Source organism: Rhinoderma darwinii, chromosome 3, assembly GCF_050947455.1.
Source record: "Rhinoderma darwinii isolate aRhiDar2 chromosome 3, aRhiDar2.hap1, whole genome shotgun sequence".
NCBI classification, from domain to species: Eukaryota; Metazoa; Chordata; class Amphibia; order Anura; family Rhinodermatidae; genus Rhinoderma; species Rhinoderma darwinii.
In genome coordinates, this window is record NC_134689.1 from 429,245,299 (window position 1) to 429,262,682 (window position 17,384).

The 17,384-nt window shown below is 44.3% G+C and overlaps 1 protein-coding gene across 1 annotated transcript; it reads left to right on the forward strand.

Annotated features, from left to right (window-relative positions):
- Window positions 1-786: 786 nt before the first annotated feature.
- Window positions 787-17,120, forward strand: LOC142750762 (olfactory receptor 5G9-like). The gene is made up of 5 exons (XM_075859739.1): window positions 787-943; window positions 8,244-8,426; window positions 9,955-9,989; window positions 13,061-13,983; window positions 17,066-17,120. The coding sequence occupies exons 1-5, from the start codon at window positions 787-789 to the stop codon at window positions 17,118-17,120; spliced, it is 1,353 nt and encodes a 450-aa protein (XP_075715854.1).
- Window positions 17,121-17,384: the final 264 nt, after the last annotated feature.

Genomic DNA, 17,384 nt, shown 5'->3' on the forward strand with positions numbered 1-17,384 from the left:
TGTCCGCTGGTAGATCACCCTTTGCGCATCATCAATCATCATCATAGATCAGCAGCATCTGATGGTAACGGCAGCGGTGTATGACGGCAGCAGAGGCCGGGGTAGAGTTCCAGGGCGATAGTGGCACTGTCCGTTGGTAGATAACCCTTTGCGCATCATCAACCATCATCATAGATCAGCAGCAGAATCTGCTGGTAACGGGAGCGGTGTATGACGGCAGCAGAGGCCGGGATAGAGTTCCAAGGTGATAGTGGCACTGTCCGCTGGTAGATAACCCTTTGCTCATCATCCTAGATCAGCAGCAGCATCTGCTGGTAATGGGAGCGGTGTATGACGGCAGCAGAGGCCGGGATAGAGTTCCAGGGCGATAGTGGCACTGTCTGCTCGGACTTTGACTCTGTGAGTGAGCAGCTGCAGCTTTAGAGCGGTGTATGACGGCAGCAGAGTCCGGGGTAGAGTTCCAGGGCGATATTGGCACTGTCCGCTGGTAGATCACCCTTTGCGCATCATCAATCATCATCATAGATCAGCAGCATCTGCTGGTAACGGTAGCGGTGTATGACGGCAGCAGACGCCGGGGTAGAGTTCCAGGGCGAGAGTGGCACTGTCCGCTGGGACTTTGACTCGGTGAGTGAGCAGCTACAGCTTTAGAGCGGTGTATGGCAGCAGAGGCCGGGGTAGAGTTCCAGGGCGATAGTGGCACTGTCCGCTGGTAGATTACCCTTTGCGCATCATCAACCATCATCATAGATCAGCAGCAGCATCTGCTGGTAACGGGAGCGGTGTATGACGGCAGCAGAGGCCGGGGTAGAGTTCCAGGGCGATGATGGCACTTTCCGCTGGTACTCTGCCTCTGTGCGTGAGCAGCTGCAGCTGAGAGCGGTGTATGACAGGCAGCAGAGGCCGGGGCAGAGTTCCAGGGCGAGAGTGTCACTGTCCGCCGGTAGATAACCCTTTGCGCATTATCATCATGATCGTCATCATCATTATGCAGCAGCAGAAGCAGCAGCAGCAGCAGTTGCTGTTAGCCAGCTCCAGAGTGTATGAGCGGCGTGTGCTGCCCATTGCAGCCCGGGGTAGAGGAGCCGTGTGCAAGCTGTGCGTGCCCGGGGGCAACAGTGTATGAGCTCCACAGCGGCGGCGGGAGGTCCCGCTATGTCCCATGCCGCCTGTCATGTACTTCCGGTCGGCTAAGAGGATACGTGTGCCCGGGGCTGTCAGGCAGCTCCAGAGTGTATGTGCGGGCGTGTGCTGGCCATTGCAGCCCGGGGTAGAGGAGCCTTGTGCAAGCTGTGCATTACCCGGGGGGCTACAGTGTATGAGCTCCACAGCGGCGGCGGGTAGTCCCGCTATGTCCCAAGCCGCCTGCCATGTACTTCCGGTCGGCTAAGAGGATGCGTGTGACCGGGGCTGTCAGGCAGCTCCAGAGTGCATGTGCGGGCGTGTGCTGGCCATTGCAGCCCGGGGTAGAGGAGACGTGTGCAAGCTGTGCATTACCCGGGGGGCTACAGTGTATGAGCTCCACAGCGGCGGTGGGTAGTCCCGCGATGTCCCAAGCCGCCTGCCATGTACTTCCGGTCGGCTAAGAGGATGCGTGTGCCCGAGGCTGTCAGGCAGCTCCAGAGTGTATGTGCGGGCGTGTGCTGGCCATTGCAGCCCGGGGTAGAGGAGCCTTGTGCAAGCTGTGCATTACCCGGGGGGCTACAGTGTATGAGCTCCACAGCGGCGGCGGGTAGTCCCGCAATGTCCCAAGCCGCCTGCCATGTACTTTCGGTCGGCTAAGAGGATGCGTGTGACCGGGGCTGTCAGGCAGCTCCAGAGTGCATGTGCGGGCGTGTGCTGGCCATTGCAGCCCGGGGTAGAGGAGCCTTGTGCAAGCTGTGCATTACCCGGGGGGCTACAATGTATGAGCTCCACAGCGGCGGCGGGTAGTCCTGCGATGTCCCAAGCCGCCTGCCGTGTACCTCCGGTCGGCTAAGAGGATGCGTGTGACCGGGGCTGTCAGGCAGCTCCAGAGTGTATGTGCGGGCGTGTGCTGGCCATTGCAGCCCGGGGTAGAGGAGCCTTGTGCAAGCTGTGCATTACCCGGGGGGCTACAGTGTATGAGCTCCACAGCGGCGGCGGGTAGTCCCGCGATGTCCCAAGCCGCCCGCCGTGTACTTCCGGTCGGCTAAGAGGTGGCGTGTCAGCGGGGCTGTCAGGCAGCTCCAGAGCGGCGTAGTTGACCCACTGCGCATGCGCGTCGGCAGCTCCGGCAGACACCTTAGCGGTGTATGTCTGCGAGCAGAGGCCGGGCCACAGTTCCAGGGGGGAGACTGTCACTGTCCGCCGATGGTAGTGGGCTTACTGCGCATGCGCGTCGGCAGCTCCGGCAGACACCTTAGCGGTGTATGTCTGCGAGCAGAGGCCGGGCCAGAGTTCCAGGGGGGAGACTGTCAGTGTGAGCGGCGTGTGCCTGCCTATTGCACCCGTGGGGGGATAGAGGAGCCATGGGGAAGCTGTGCCAGACCGGGGGCAGCAGTGTACGAGCTCCACAACGCCCGCGGCGAGTGCCGTAGTCCACCCGCCTGACAAGCACTTCCGGTCCGCGAATGATGCATGTCAGCGGCGGTGTGCCAGCTCCGCGTATGAGCGGCGTGTGCCTGCCTATTGCACCCGTGGGGGGATAGAGGAGCCATGGGGAAGCTGTGCATGCCCAAGCTTCAAACTGTCACCATGTCAACAGACATGGTGACAGAGTCCCGATCGCAACTGTTATAGACAGTTGCCGAGCAGGACTCGCGGGCACAGGACCAATCAGAGTGGTCCCGTGCCGGCACGAGCTGTGATTGGCCAGTCAGTACTGACATGCCAATCACAGCGCAGGAGCAGTGGTTTGCCGGCATCTCCGTCTCTGACAAGCTCATTCCTGTCAGAGAGCTTGTGAGAGACGGAGACAGGAAGACATACAGTGTGTAAGTAAAAAAAAAACAGCGATCTGCCCCTTTTCTGCCCTTTTGTGCCCACTAACCTGTTTTTCGTTAGTTAGGTAGCAAAAGTTTATCAGTATGGCCAAAAGAGTCTTTTCAGCCGAGGAAGCATATGAAATGGTGTGTTCCGACACGGACAGCGCGAGTGAAGGTGAAGAGCAGTTCGTGCTTCCATCTTCCTCTGCATCCAGTGACTCTGAATCTGCACCGCCCAGTCGGCGCAGAAGAGCCGTAGGTCCTGCTCTGCCTGAGCTGACCTGGGAAGCTGCAGAGAATTATACCCCCCAGGTGCCTGAGTTTACAGCCCGCTCAGGCATTCAAATTGAAATTACGGGTTTCAGCCCCATTGATTATTTTAAACTTTTTTTTTCAGACTCCCTTTTAGCGTTAATGGTCCAGCAGACCAACATCTATGCGGAACAATTTATCGCCCAGAACCCTGACTCTTATTATGGGAGAAGCCAAAATTGGACCCCCACAAACCTAGTGGAATTGCGGAAGTTTTGGGGCATATTTTTAAGTTTTGGTCTAATAAAAAAGCCTAGGATTAGAGACTATTGGTCCCTTGATATTTTATATAACACCCCCATTTACCGCACAGTAATGACAAGGAAGCGCTTCGAAGCCATCCTGAAATTCCTTCATTACAATGATAATAGCCAGTGCCCACCCCCACAGGACCCAAATTTTGATAGGCTATATAAAATACGACCATTGATTGCCCACTACTCCCAAAATTTTTCCCACGTTTATACCCCCCAGCAAAATATTTCGGTGGATGAATCCCTAGTCAGCTTCAAGGGTAGACTGCACTTCAGGCAGTATCTACCCAATAAAAGAGCCCGGTACGGCATAAAGCTCTACAAGCTGTGCGAAAGTGCCACCGGTTACACCTACTCCTTTAGGGTCTATGAGAGAAAAGACTCCCATATAGATCCCCCAGAATGCTCCCCTTTCCTTGGAATTAGTGGAAAGATCGTATGGGATCTTATCCATCCTTTACTTGGGAAAGGCTATCATCTTTATCTGGACAACTTTTATAACAGTGTCCCGTTAGTAAAAGTTCTCTCGTCCAGATCCACCTTGGCGTGCGGAACAATCCGCAAAAATAAGAAGGGCCTCCCCAAAACATTGCTGGGTCAGATCCTAAAATTAGGAGAGAGCAAAGCTTTCTGCTGCGACGATCTGCTCCTCCTAAAGTATAAGGATAAAAGGGACGTCCTTATACTGACCAGCATACACGACAGCAGAGGCAGCCTAGTCCCTGTACGTGGATCCACTTCCCAAGTCCCAAAACCATATTGTGTACAGGAGTACAACAAGTATATGGGTGGCGTTGACCTGTCCGACCAGGTTATAAAACCATACAGCGCCATGCGAAAGACCAGAGTATGGTATAAGAAGCTGTCTGTGCATCTTACACAGATGGCTTTATACAACGCCTTTGTCCTCTACAGATATGCCAGCAGTGGAGATACGTTCCTGCAATTTCAGGAAAAGGTCATAAAGTCCCTGATATTTGGTAACCAGGAAGGAGAGGGCAGTTCATCTGGCTCTTCCGTCAGTAGGATAATTCCCGGCCAGCATTTCCCCACAGAAATCCCCCCCACTGAAAAAAAAGAGAAGCCCCAAAAAAAATGCCGTGTGTGCGCCAAGCGAGGCATTCGTAAGGACACCACATACCATTGTGAGACGTGTCCCACAAATCCCGGCCTGTGCATGAAACAATGTTTCAAAATTTATCATACCTCCTTGGATTTTTAATTTATTTATTCTTTATTCACCTTTTCTGTCTCCCATACTGGCCATGACCAATTATTAATTTTTTTACTGACCAGCCCCATTTAAAATTTGATCATTTAAAATTTGTAAAAAACCACCTAAAACAAAACTAAATATTCTCACTATACCAAGGACCCGAGGGAGTGTCTGTCTCATCCAGGTTGCAAATCTGGGTGAGAGGAATAAATCCAGATGAGATTGGTTGTCTCAGCAAATTTTTTTTTGCTGAGGCCTTTGATTTATTTTTTGGGCTGGATTTTATGGAATGGTGGGTAGGTTGGTAGTGGGACCTGCCATTCCCTCTCCCTCCATTGTGGGGTTTCCAGGTTGTCCTCCTTATTTAGTAAAATTAAAGTATTTATTATTATACCCCTAGTTGAATAACTAGAGGGTTGTCACTTCACAATTTAAAAATTCTCACTATACCCCTAGATGAATACCTAGAGGGTTGTCACTTCACAAATTAAAAATTCTCACTATACCCCTAGATGAATACCTTGAAAGGTGTTACATTACAATCTAAATCTTCTCACTATATCGCTAGATGAATTCTTTGAGGGGTTTAGTTTCCTAAATGGGGTCACTTTTCTGGGTTTCTAATGTTTTGACACCCCAGATCCTCTGTTTTCATGACACAGGGCAGTAAATGCCATCGTAGTAGGCCTCAAATGTTGCATGGTGCTGTTTACATTCAGAGCCCCACCACGTGCTCAAACAGAAGTTTATCTCCACAAATGGGGTATTGACGTATTCAGGAGAAATTGCGTAACAAACTGTGGGTGCTGTTTCTCCTTTAACCCCTTGTGAAAATTATGAATTTGGGGCTAAAGCAACATTTTCTTTGAAAAAAATCTAAATTTTATTATTTTACTGCCCAGTGTATGACACACCTGTGGGGTCAAACTGCTCACTACACCACATGAAAAAATCCTTGAGGGGTGTAGTCTCCAAAATGGGGTCACTTGTGGGGGTTTTCCACTGTTTTGTCCCCTCAGGGGCTTCGTAAATGTGACATGGCCTCCGCAAACCATTCCTGCTAAATGTGATCTCCAAAAGCCAAATGGCACTCCATCCCTTCTAAGCCCTGCTGTGTGTCCAAATATCCATTTATTACCACATGTGGGGTATTGTTTTACTCGGGAGAAATTGCTTTACAAATTTTACGATGCTTTTTCTCCTTCAGTCCTTGTGGAAATGAGAAAAAATTAGCTAAACATACATTTTCTTTGAAAAAATTTAGATTATCATTTTCACAGCCTACTTCCAATAATTTATCCAAAAAAACCTGTGGGGTCAAAACGCTCACTATACCCCTAGATAATTTCCTCAATGGGTGTTGTTTCCGAAATGGGGTCACTTGTGGTGGGTTTCCACTGTTTTGTCCCCTCAGGGGCTTTGTAAATGTGACATGGCCTCTCAAACCATTCCTGCTAAATTTGAGCTCCAAAAGCCAAATGGCGCTCTTTCCCTTCTAAGCCCTGCCGTGTGTCCAAATATCCATTTATTACCACATGTGGGGTATTGTTTTACTCGGGAGAAATTGCTTTAAAAATTTTACAGTGCTTTTTCTCCTTCAGTCCTTGTGGAAATGAGAAAAAATTAGCTAAACCTACATTTTCTTTGAAAAAATTTAGATTATCATTTTCACAGCCTACTTCCAATAATTTATCCAAAAAACCTGTGGGGTCAAAACGCTCACTATACCCCTAGATAATTTCCTCAATGGGTGTTGTTTCCGAAATGGGGTCACTTGTTGGGGGTTTCCACTGTTTTGTCCCCTCAGGGGCTTTGTAAATGTGACATGGCCTCTCAAACCATTCCTGCTAAATTTGAGCTCCAAAAGCCAAATGGCGCTCTTTCCCTTCTAAGCCCTGCCGTGTGTCCAAATATCCATTTATTACCACATGTGGGGTATTGTTTTACTCGGGAGAAATTGCTTTACAAATTTTACTTTTTTTATTTTTATTTTGCTTTTTCTCCTTCAGTCCTTGTGGAAATGAGAAAAAAATAGCTAAACCTACATTTTCTTTGAAAAAAATTATATTATAATTTTCACAGCCTACTTCCAATAATTTCTGTAAAAAATCTGTGCGGTCAAAATGCTCACTACACCCCTAGATAATTTCCTTGAGGTGTCTAGTTTCCCAGATGGGGTCACTTTTGGGGGATTTTTACTGTTTTGTCACTGCAAGAGCCCTTCTAACAAAATAAGGCCCCAAAATCCACTAGGTGTTCCTTTGTTTCTGAGGCCGGTGCTTCATTCCAGTAGCACGCTTCGACCACATGTGGTATATTTCCTAAAACTGCAGAAACTGGGCAACAAATATTGAGTTGCATTTCTCTGCTAAAACCTTCTGTGTTATAAAAAAAAATAGTATTAAAAATTTATTTCTGCAAAAAAATATGACATTTGTAAATTTCACCTCTACTTTGCTTTAATTCCTGTGAAATGTGTAAAGGGTTAAGACATTTTCTAAATGCTGTTTTGAATACTTTGAGGGGTGACGTTTTTAAAATGGGGTGACTTTTTGGGGGTTTCTAATATATAAGGCCCTCAAAGCCACTTCACAACTGAACTGGCCCCTGTAAAAATGGCCTTTTGAAATTTTCTTGAAAATGTGAGAAATTGCTGCTAAAGTTGTAAGCCTTGTGATGTCATAGAAAAATAAAAGGATGTTCAAAAGACGATACCAATCTAAAGTAGACATATGGGTGATGTTAATTAGCAACAATTTTGTGTGGTATAACTGCCTGTCTTACAAGCAGATACATTTAAATTGAGAAAAATGCTAATTTTTGCAATTTTTCGCTAATTTTCGGTGTTTTTCACAACTAAATACTGAACATATCGAGCAAATTTTGCTAGTAACTTAAAGTGCAATGTGTCACGAGAAAACAATCTCAGAATCGCTTGGATAGGTGAAAGCATTCCGGAGTTATTACCACATAAAGTGAACATGTCAGATTTGAAAAATGAGGCTCTGTCAGGAAGGTCAAAAGTGGCTAGGGCGGGAAGGGGTTAACTAGTTCGGTCCCCGCCGTTACAGTCGGATGTCAGCTGTAAGATACAGCTGAGATCCGGTGATGATGGCACCGACTCAGCTTCTGAGCCGGTGCCAAACATTGTACGGAATTTTGTGGGAAGTCAATGCTTTCCAGGACGTACATATACGTCCAATGGCGGGAAGGGGTTAATACACATGAATGGCAAGTCCTTATCTAGGTTTCAGTTCATTGCGGTTTTCCGGAAGTGTTTGGTGGCCCTGGGTTTGGATGCTAGGGAGATCTGTTTGCATTCATTCCGGATTGGGGCAGCTACAGAAGCATCTCGGTGTGGTCTAGGGGATGCAGTGATTAAGAAGATTGGGCGATGGGAATCTGCAAGGTTCAAGGGGTATGTCCGTCCTGTTATAGTGCTTAAGAATTTTGCTTGAAGATGCTGGGAGTGTTGTAGTGGTGTTTTGTCTGCTATGTTATTATTTCTTTTTTCAGGAGCGGCGGCGTGTCTGGCATGGCTTGTTGGCCATTCAAACATGTACTGGGGTGCACTGCGAGCCGATGTTCGACCTGATGGTCGGCAATTGGGCTTTAACAAGTCAGATATGCATGTTCGCTGGTTAGGGCTGTGGGGTATGCTTTGGAATAGGGTGTTATCGGAGGTCCAGTTCTATGCAGGTATGGATAGGCCGCCGGATATTTTGTTGTTACACGTCGGAGGTAACGACTTGGGATTCCGCACCTCTAGAGAGATTGGGCAGTATATCAAACTAGACCTGTTAAGGCTCTGGTCGTCTTTTCCTAATTTGATTGTGATCTGGTTGGATATCGTGGCCAGACAGGTGTGGCGGAATGCTCGGAGGATTGAGGGGTTGAACAGGGCTAGGGCTAAAATTAACAAAGAGGTGTCACTTTTGTCCGCCGTAACGGGGCTTTTGCGGTGCGACACAAGGATCTGGAGACACTGTCCCCAGGATTTTGAAGCAGCGATAGGGTTCACCTTAGCCTGGTTGACATATACATGTGGTGTCTGGGGCTGCAGGATGGCTTAGAATTAGCCCTGAGGGTTTGGCGGGACGGCCTCCAGTAAGGCGTCACTGTTGTCCATCTGTGGCGGGGAGAAGGGGCCCTTGGAGGCCAAAATTTTATGTTCAGGGCCGTGCATCTGAATTTAAGGTGTAATACAACAAATGGAGTCATGGGGGGAAGGAGCCTCCCAGGAATAGTTGGATAAGTTGTATCCGGTGCCCTTAGGCCAGGTGTGGACGGCTATGGGTAAGGTGTTTTTACCTTACTTGGAGAGTAGGGGTTAAAAAATGGAGACTGCCTCTAAGTTTTCCCCCAAAAATGGGGGATAGAACAGGGTAATATCTTCTAGGATGTTTTTTGTTGATTACCTGTCATTTTATATTGTATTTTATGTGAAGTTATTTATGAAAAAGTTATTTATGATGATATTTGTTAATAAATATGGCTGCTATGGCCTTACACCATAATGGTAGTTGAGTCTTTATTTGAGGGAAAAGGTAGGGCCATGGTTGAGACGGGTGTCAATCTTCTGTCCTTAAAGTCAAGCCCCTGGGCACATATAACACCCAGAATGTGAGTCAGTCCCCCCCCTATTCTCCTGTGAGGGTTAAAAATACTTATGTGAGTGTATCCCATAACAGGGCTTAGGAATGGGTGTTAGGCATGCATGCAAGAGCTGTTTGGATATGGATTTTTGAAATGACCGGTTTTTTGTGAAACACCATCGATGAATGAAAAATAAGTGCAGTATCGATTTCACTGTGTTTTTTCACAGATCCATCTGAAAACAAATTTGATATGTCTAGATAAATTCTTCAGAATATTCATATTAAAGCTGAAAATAACACGAGTCAGGCTTCCACTGCCAGACATTTACTTCTGTGATCTTGGGAATAAATCATCAATTACCATCAATAATGTCATATAACTATTCCTCAAATGGACCAAAGCCCAGGAGATGAGGGAGCAAGCGACAGAATAATCTCCATAGAGGTACTAGGCACCGTCCCTCGTCTTCATGTTGTGTATAAATACTGGTAGCCACTGTATGACTTATGTTGTAGGAATTAATAATGTCTCGTATTTGGAGGAATCATTTTGATCATATGCTTTCTAGAACTTTCCTGAGAACAGGGTTGAAATTCATTCTGTAAAGTATATTGATTTTGATCAACAGATAAATATTTATATAAGAACATGGAAATGCCGGATGTAAGTAGAGAAAAAAAATAATTGTCTCAGGTAGTTCACACTTATATTAAACAAGCCTTATGCAACAGAAACTATGAAGCAGTGCTGAATCCATAGCATCACAGTTACTAGTGGCCATTGACTTAATATTGTCCATTGGGTTCCATGGTGATGTCTGTCATTTTGACAGAAAATGTAACACTGGTGTTCTTCTTGTCAATGCGGATGGAATTTGTGATAGAGAATTGAACGCAAATATGAAAAGAGCCTAAAATTTTAAAAGCTACGTGAGAACTCCTTCAAGAGTGGATGTTACCTCGACTTTTAGTCACTCAAGTCCAAGAAACTAACACATGGGAAGGTCTGGGCCGAGTATAACATCAAGGTCACTTCTTTAGGGGGCTGTGGTGCAGATTCCATATGAAAGTATGGGAGGGGTTTCTCACACTGTGGAAATTTTTTAGCTGTCTCTGAATCTTCATATCCCCCTCCCCCTTCCTAAACATCATGTACCCAACAATGGGGGCTTACAAAACTAGACTAGACTTACATGTCTTGATTTTTGGTTGGAGATGCCCTTTAACCCTTTGAGGACCAGGTCAATTTTGGATTTGAAGAAAAAAAAAACGTAATTGTTTTAATTTTTCTATTTGCGTCCAGTGACTTATTTTTATTTTTAGGTCTACATAGCTGTAAGATGCTTTATTTTTATCTTTGATAACTTTTTTAATGTAAATAATGCGGTGGATATTTATTTATTATTATTATTATTATTATTATTATTTTTACTATAAAGTACTGGCATACATCTATTTGAGCATATTAGCCTGTGACTGATAGAATACATGGAGTTGTAAGAGGATACCTATGTAGACCAGTATCTAAGCTGTCCTTCACCTGGGGTTAGGGTTCAGTTTGCTGCCTTAGCCCTATCTTTAAGTACCCTGGTCAAGGCAAAGTGGCATGTTGGCACCCGCTCTGGCAAACAACACTCGGGAACCCCCCACCAGTACGTCCCTGACTTAAAGGAACAGTGTCATCACAATTTTTTTTTTAATATGTTATAGATGTTAGTGCTTTATTAAAAACTTTTGTATTTATTTGTGTGTTTGTGTTTTACTTTTTCTTATTTTTACACTTTTTCTTCCCTATGGGGGCTGCCATTTTTTGTTCCATTTCTGTATGTGTCGATTAACGACACATACAGACATGGAATACGGCAGCCACAGTCCCATAGGGACTGCGAACGGTTCCCGTCCCATCCACTTCTGTGTACGCCGTCTGTGTGGGAACTGCGCATGCGCCGCTCCCACACAGTCCAATTTGAAATTGGCGCCGTCCGGCGCCATTTTCCTGTGGACCGGAAGTCGCGGCCGAACAGTAAGATTACTACTTCCGGTCGCGGCTTCCGGACTTGTGCACTTGGACCAGCGGCAGCAGACGGAGCGGACGGGCCGGAGGGAGCCGCGGCGGCAGGAGCAGGTAAGAGATTTCAATGTATGTTCGTGTTTGTGTACGTTTACTACTGTTTGTAAACCTACTACACTGTGTGTTAGCTCAAAAAATGGCGACACACAGTGTAGGAGGTTAGACCGTTCAAACCCCTCGTTTATCCCGGCACTAGCCAGAATAAAGGAGGGGGGGATGCTGAGAGCTCACTAGAGCGAGGGCTTTTTACCCAATTTTGCAATGCTGCAATTTTGGGAATAGCTCCATCTAGTGACCAGCAATGGGAAATATTATAAATTAGAATCTAATTTATAATATTTCCTGACTCGTGAAAAAAATAAAAAAAATTTGAACAATGTTTAATCACCTACACACTAAATGTTTAATTAAAAAAAAAAAAACATGTTTTTCTGGCAACACATTCCCTTTAAGTATGCCCTAACAACAGTCAATATGTCCAGAAAGCCCTTCTGAGATATCTGGCCATACGTAGTAGGAGTACTGACCATATCACTCGCGGCTAGCAAACACAAGCGACGTCAGACATCACTGAATGTCTCCTTATGCCATTGTATGCTAATTATCAAACAAACAAATAATACTTACCTACTGCAGGCCCCTGAAGAATTGCGGCAGACATCAGTAATAGCAAGGAAACGCGTAGGGCAAACTCAGTGACAGATTGGAAGGAGGAAGTAGCCCTTATAAGGGCTTAGAAGCTGACAGCTGCACTAGCTGAAAAACATTGACTAACAGCTTTAGACAGTGCAGCTACCGAGTCTCAGCACGAGAGTGAGTCCAGTGACAGACTGGAACGAGGAAGCAGCCCCTAAGGGGACTCAGAAGCTAGCAGCTGCACCAGCTGATATACACTGGCTTACAGCCTCAGACAGTGCAGCTACCGAGTCTCAGCACGAGAGTGAGTTCAGTGACAGGAACGAGAAAGCAGCCCTTATAAGGGCTCTGTAGCTGATAAACACTGACTCACATCCCGAGATAGTGCAGCTATCCAGACTCAGCACAACAGCAGCAGCCCCTGTAAGGACTTAGCAGCTGATAGCTGCATCAGCCAACACAGGCTGATATCCATACAAAGTGCAGCTATCCAGTCTCAATATAATAATATAGATGCAACAGACGGAGGACACACTCCAACAGCATCTATCAGGCTGAATATTTATACCAACGGGGAGATATCCCTGGGGGTATTTAAGCTCATATTCGGACTAACTTTGCACAACTTGGAATAAAAAACATAAAATAACAAAAACGAAATATATATACAAAATATAACAAACAAAAATAAAAATAAAAATAAAACCAAGTATAATAAAGCAACGTTATGTTCGGCTGACACAAACTGTGAGCTTATGGGTATCCACCCGAATTTTTCCAATAAATCACTGAAACCATAGTGGCAAAGAAAGCGCATCAACAGTTGAACCTGATAGTTGATATATTTTTTGCAATCTGTGCTGTGCATCTGACACAGGCAGATTGCAATTTGGAAATATTGCAATGATACTGGCACTTTAAAAATATATATATCCCTAAAGATATAAACCAGTGAATTTCAGTATATTATATATTGAATCATTTTGGGTTTTACTTATTTTTGCATTATGTTTATGTTGAATATACAGGGGAACAATCTGACAGCGGTCACTGAGTTTTTTCTCTTAGGATTTCAAGGCAGCCAAAGTTTAAGAATTCTAATGTTCTGTCTGTTCCTTGTGTTTTACGGTGGGACATTATGTGGGAACCTACTGATCATCACACTGGTGTCCATCAGCAAGAACCTCCACACTCCAATGTACTTCTTCATCTTACAACTGTCCATCAATGACATCATCTTAATCACCGATATTGCCCCTAACATGCTCCATATTCTACTAAATAATGGGGGGGCCATCACTTTTATTGGCTGCATCGCTCAGTTTTATTTTTTCAGCACCTCAGAAGCATTTGAATGTTTCATCCTCACAGTGATGTCCTATGACAGATATGTGGCCATCTGTAACCCCCTCCGTTACACCTCTATTATGACAATTGCCTATTGTGTGAAATTGTCCATCACCTGTTGGTTGGTCGGGTTTTCCATCATTTTGATTGACATTTTAACAATATCAAGACTACATTTTTGTGGGCCAAATATTATTGACCATTTCTTCTGTGATCTTCTTCCCTTCCAAGAAATGTCCTGTTCCGACATCTCTATTCTTCGATTAGAAATCTTTTTTTTAAGTATAATATCAGTTATCATACCTACTATAATAATTATTTCATCTTATGCTAACATTGTATTCACAGTCTTAAAGATCCCATCTAATACAGGTAGACAGAAAGCCTTCTCCACCTGCAGCTCCCACCTCACTGTTGTCTCCATATTTTACTGGACTATGTTCAGTGTTTATGTGTTTCCAACAAAAGTAGAAACATTGAGCATCAATAAGATCCTATCCCTGCTCTACACTGTATTCACCCCATTCATCAACCCCATTATATATAGTCTGAGAAATAAAGACATTAGGAAAGCCATAAATAAAGCAATTCAAAAACATAGAACGTATGTTACTTAAATAACACCTGAATATATTCCACCACTATTACTAAATTATGATATTAAATAAACAAATTATCGATTTAAGTTTACAATCATCTGAGAAAAATACATGTCAAAGCATGAAAATAATTCCCACAATATTAAAGATTTTCTAAGGGAAAAATCATTTATATAATTGGAAACATGTTTTGTGCATGCGACTTTCATGACCCGAATTTCTTTCCAATTTTGCCTGATGACTATGTAGCTGTAGCCCCAAACGAGAAGATCCACCTGGTTACCCTTGTCTGTGAATTAAGGTATATTCTGACTAGCAAGTGAACCCGTCTTTGACCCTGACTTTGACTTCGACCATAACATTGACTCTCTATTTCCTCTTCATCTTGATCCTTCGGATTAGTTGACTGGTACGATCTCATAGTTTCGACCCCAGGCCATCTTCTGATTTTAGTAACTGGTGAAGATCACCTGTCTCACTCGAGAGAATAGGTCAGGAGGACCACATGGGTGTACACCACCGTATATTGCTAAGTATATAAGGGAGGGGAAAAGAGAAAAGATGTGGTCTAGACTAAATTAATTAATAAGTAACTTTTATTGATTTGCATTAAAATAGTTATTAAAAGTCCATTGGTGCAAACCGGTATGTGTGAGTGACCCCCAAACTCACATACCTTGGCCTGAATTGAAAATAGATATTATATTGAGAGATACCACTACATGCAATATCAAGTGATTCCACTACCGCTATTTTACACTGTGTGGCACGTGTCACTGCACTATGAATGAGAAGTGTAGCTCCCGATGAGACGAAAATGGGGTCAATGATAAATTTGACCAATAAGTCAGCTAGAGAAACTAGCCCGTGTTGGAAAGATGTACTAATCTTCTGATTTTGTCTTCTCCTCCCTTTTGTCACACTCTGACTGCTCTCTTTATGATGACCCCTGGCTTTACTACCACTCTGATTCTGCATGGCTCTCACAGCGCAACATCCACCAATTGGTGAATATTTTGAAAATCACTACCTGGGAATTTGATTGGAAAAGATTATACCCTCTTGCATGGTGTCACGGTTATGGTGAATGTGGACCCTCTAGGCCGCTCTGCCCTAGCGGAGTAGCAGCTGGCCAAACAAAAGTCAATCAAAGTCTCTAGGGAGAGAGTACCTTGATAGATGATTGGGCAAACACTCAGCCTGGCAGAGACTAGGCGTAGCAGACACATGGTATAGCAACATGTGGTGTAGCAGACACTTGGCACAGATGAAACTTGCCACAGATGACACTTGGCACAGATAACACTGTCGACTCCAACACTAGATAAAGCACTGGAACCAATACAATTATTGGATACGGGATACAGGAAATGGGAACAATGGATACAGGATACAACTAAGAGACCATTTGTAAAAACTAGCATGGGCAGACACAACAACACTCAGGCAGAGCCCTTTTTAAAGTCCAGGGAGTAAAGGGATTGGCTGGGGAACTTTGCACAGGACACAGAGGGGAGCTGCAGCTGCGTGTTCCGGTATCTCTGGGGAGGGAGACGCCGGCATGAAGAAAGTTTCCTGCGGTTGTGGCTGCCGGTAAGTTGGACATTCCGACGGTCCGCGGGCACAACACATGTGTTATAGGGTACAGCATGAAGAGATTTCTTAACCATGTGTAACTAGCCACATGGTTAAGAACATCTGTGTAATTACATCAATTGGTATATCACATAGACTGTATATAAACAAGATATAAAGCAAAACAGTATGAACACAACCTCAGTATTATTAGTAAAATAAGATCTAACTTTTGGTTCAGATCATGGGGGATGCGGCTATTCAGAAAAAATATCCAAAAAGTTTAACTATTAAGACGCTTACAATGGGCTTCCCTCCTCTAGGGGAAACACTTATCTGTTCAATTCCTTAAACCCTTAAGGGTAAGTATATCCCAAAAACTATTGTATACAGAACAGATATGGAGATGTGAGGCGCAAGATCACCATCTTTGAAAAAAAAAGGGATTTTGCTCTACTCAGTCACGAGACGTCTATGCTGGATGTGTCTATGTGTGGCCACCCAGTGGTTGTGATGTGAGTTAAAGCCTGTCACGGCTTTTTCTAGCATGTCCTGATATTTTATTGAATTTGTATCGTGAAAAATCCTTAACGAAATTCAAGCAAAGGTTTGGGTAAAAACATCTGTAGCTGTTGAAATGAATGGAAGACAACTGATAGAGGAATGTCATAGGTTTGTACATTCTCCAGGATGTAATGGAGTACAGCTCTTCCCCAGAGACCATGGGAGATGCAGACAAAGCCTTTTCTGTGTGTATAGTATATGGTGTTTTTATTCTGCCTCATCTACACCTTCAGTAATACAATAAAGCTGTCATTAACTTGCCCACCCTCTAATGATAATGAGATGACTCTGCTCATTCTGTACCTGTATATACAGCAAAGCTAAAAAGTGAGCTACAAAGAACAGGAAATATCAGCTTATTGTATGTGTACTCCAGTGGCCTCTGTAAACACTGTAGTATTTCAAAATCATTTGTTTTTATGTAGATAGACAATTATAAATGAAAATAAAAACTACACCAACATTTAAAAAAATATGTGGCTATAATAAACACCTGATTTAAATAAAATGTCAATTTAAAAATAAAAAAATTATTGTACCCTTTTATTAATAGAAACTAACATAGAATACAATGGACTCATAGTTATGAGTCCTTTCAAGAGGTTAGCCCTCCTCCACCCCCCTCCTCTTGTCCCCTCACCATTGATTGACAGCCGCAGTGTATCTACCTGTATACATGGCACCTATAAGTCAATGAGGATGGGAGCAGGACAGCAGATCTGCCCCTATAATATTCTGCAATTAATAGGAAACTACATTATTATGTCAGATCCGGCTTAAGCGCTGTCCTCTGATATATCTGCCAAGCTTTCCTTAAAAATGATATAAGTGTAAGACTCAGTGAGTAGAGCAGATCTGGTCCTTATATCCTAAGGAAATGAATGAAAGAATGTCATTTACCAGAGTCATATTGATTTGTGTTTAATAACTAATGTCTTTATTTTCCAGTTTAGTAAAGACGGGGTTACAGGTGGGGAAAATTGTTCTTCAAAGTCGTTCTTGATGTCCATTTCTTTTTGCAGCAAACTTGTAATTGCTAAAACTCAAATATTTTGTCCCAATGGTTTATGTAGTACACCCAAGTATTTTCCCATTCCTAGATGACCTGTTTGTAGCCATCTGCAGGCTGTGCAATCATCAGATCAGCCAAGGCCAAGTGGGCACTCATTTATACTCTATGTCAATTGCGTCTTTGCATGATGGACAAATTTGAAAGACCAAAAAGCCTCCCGTCTCCCAATCCTCTTATACCTGAAATAAAACAGGC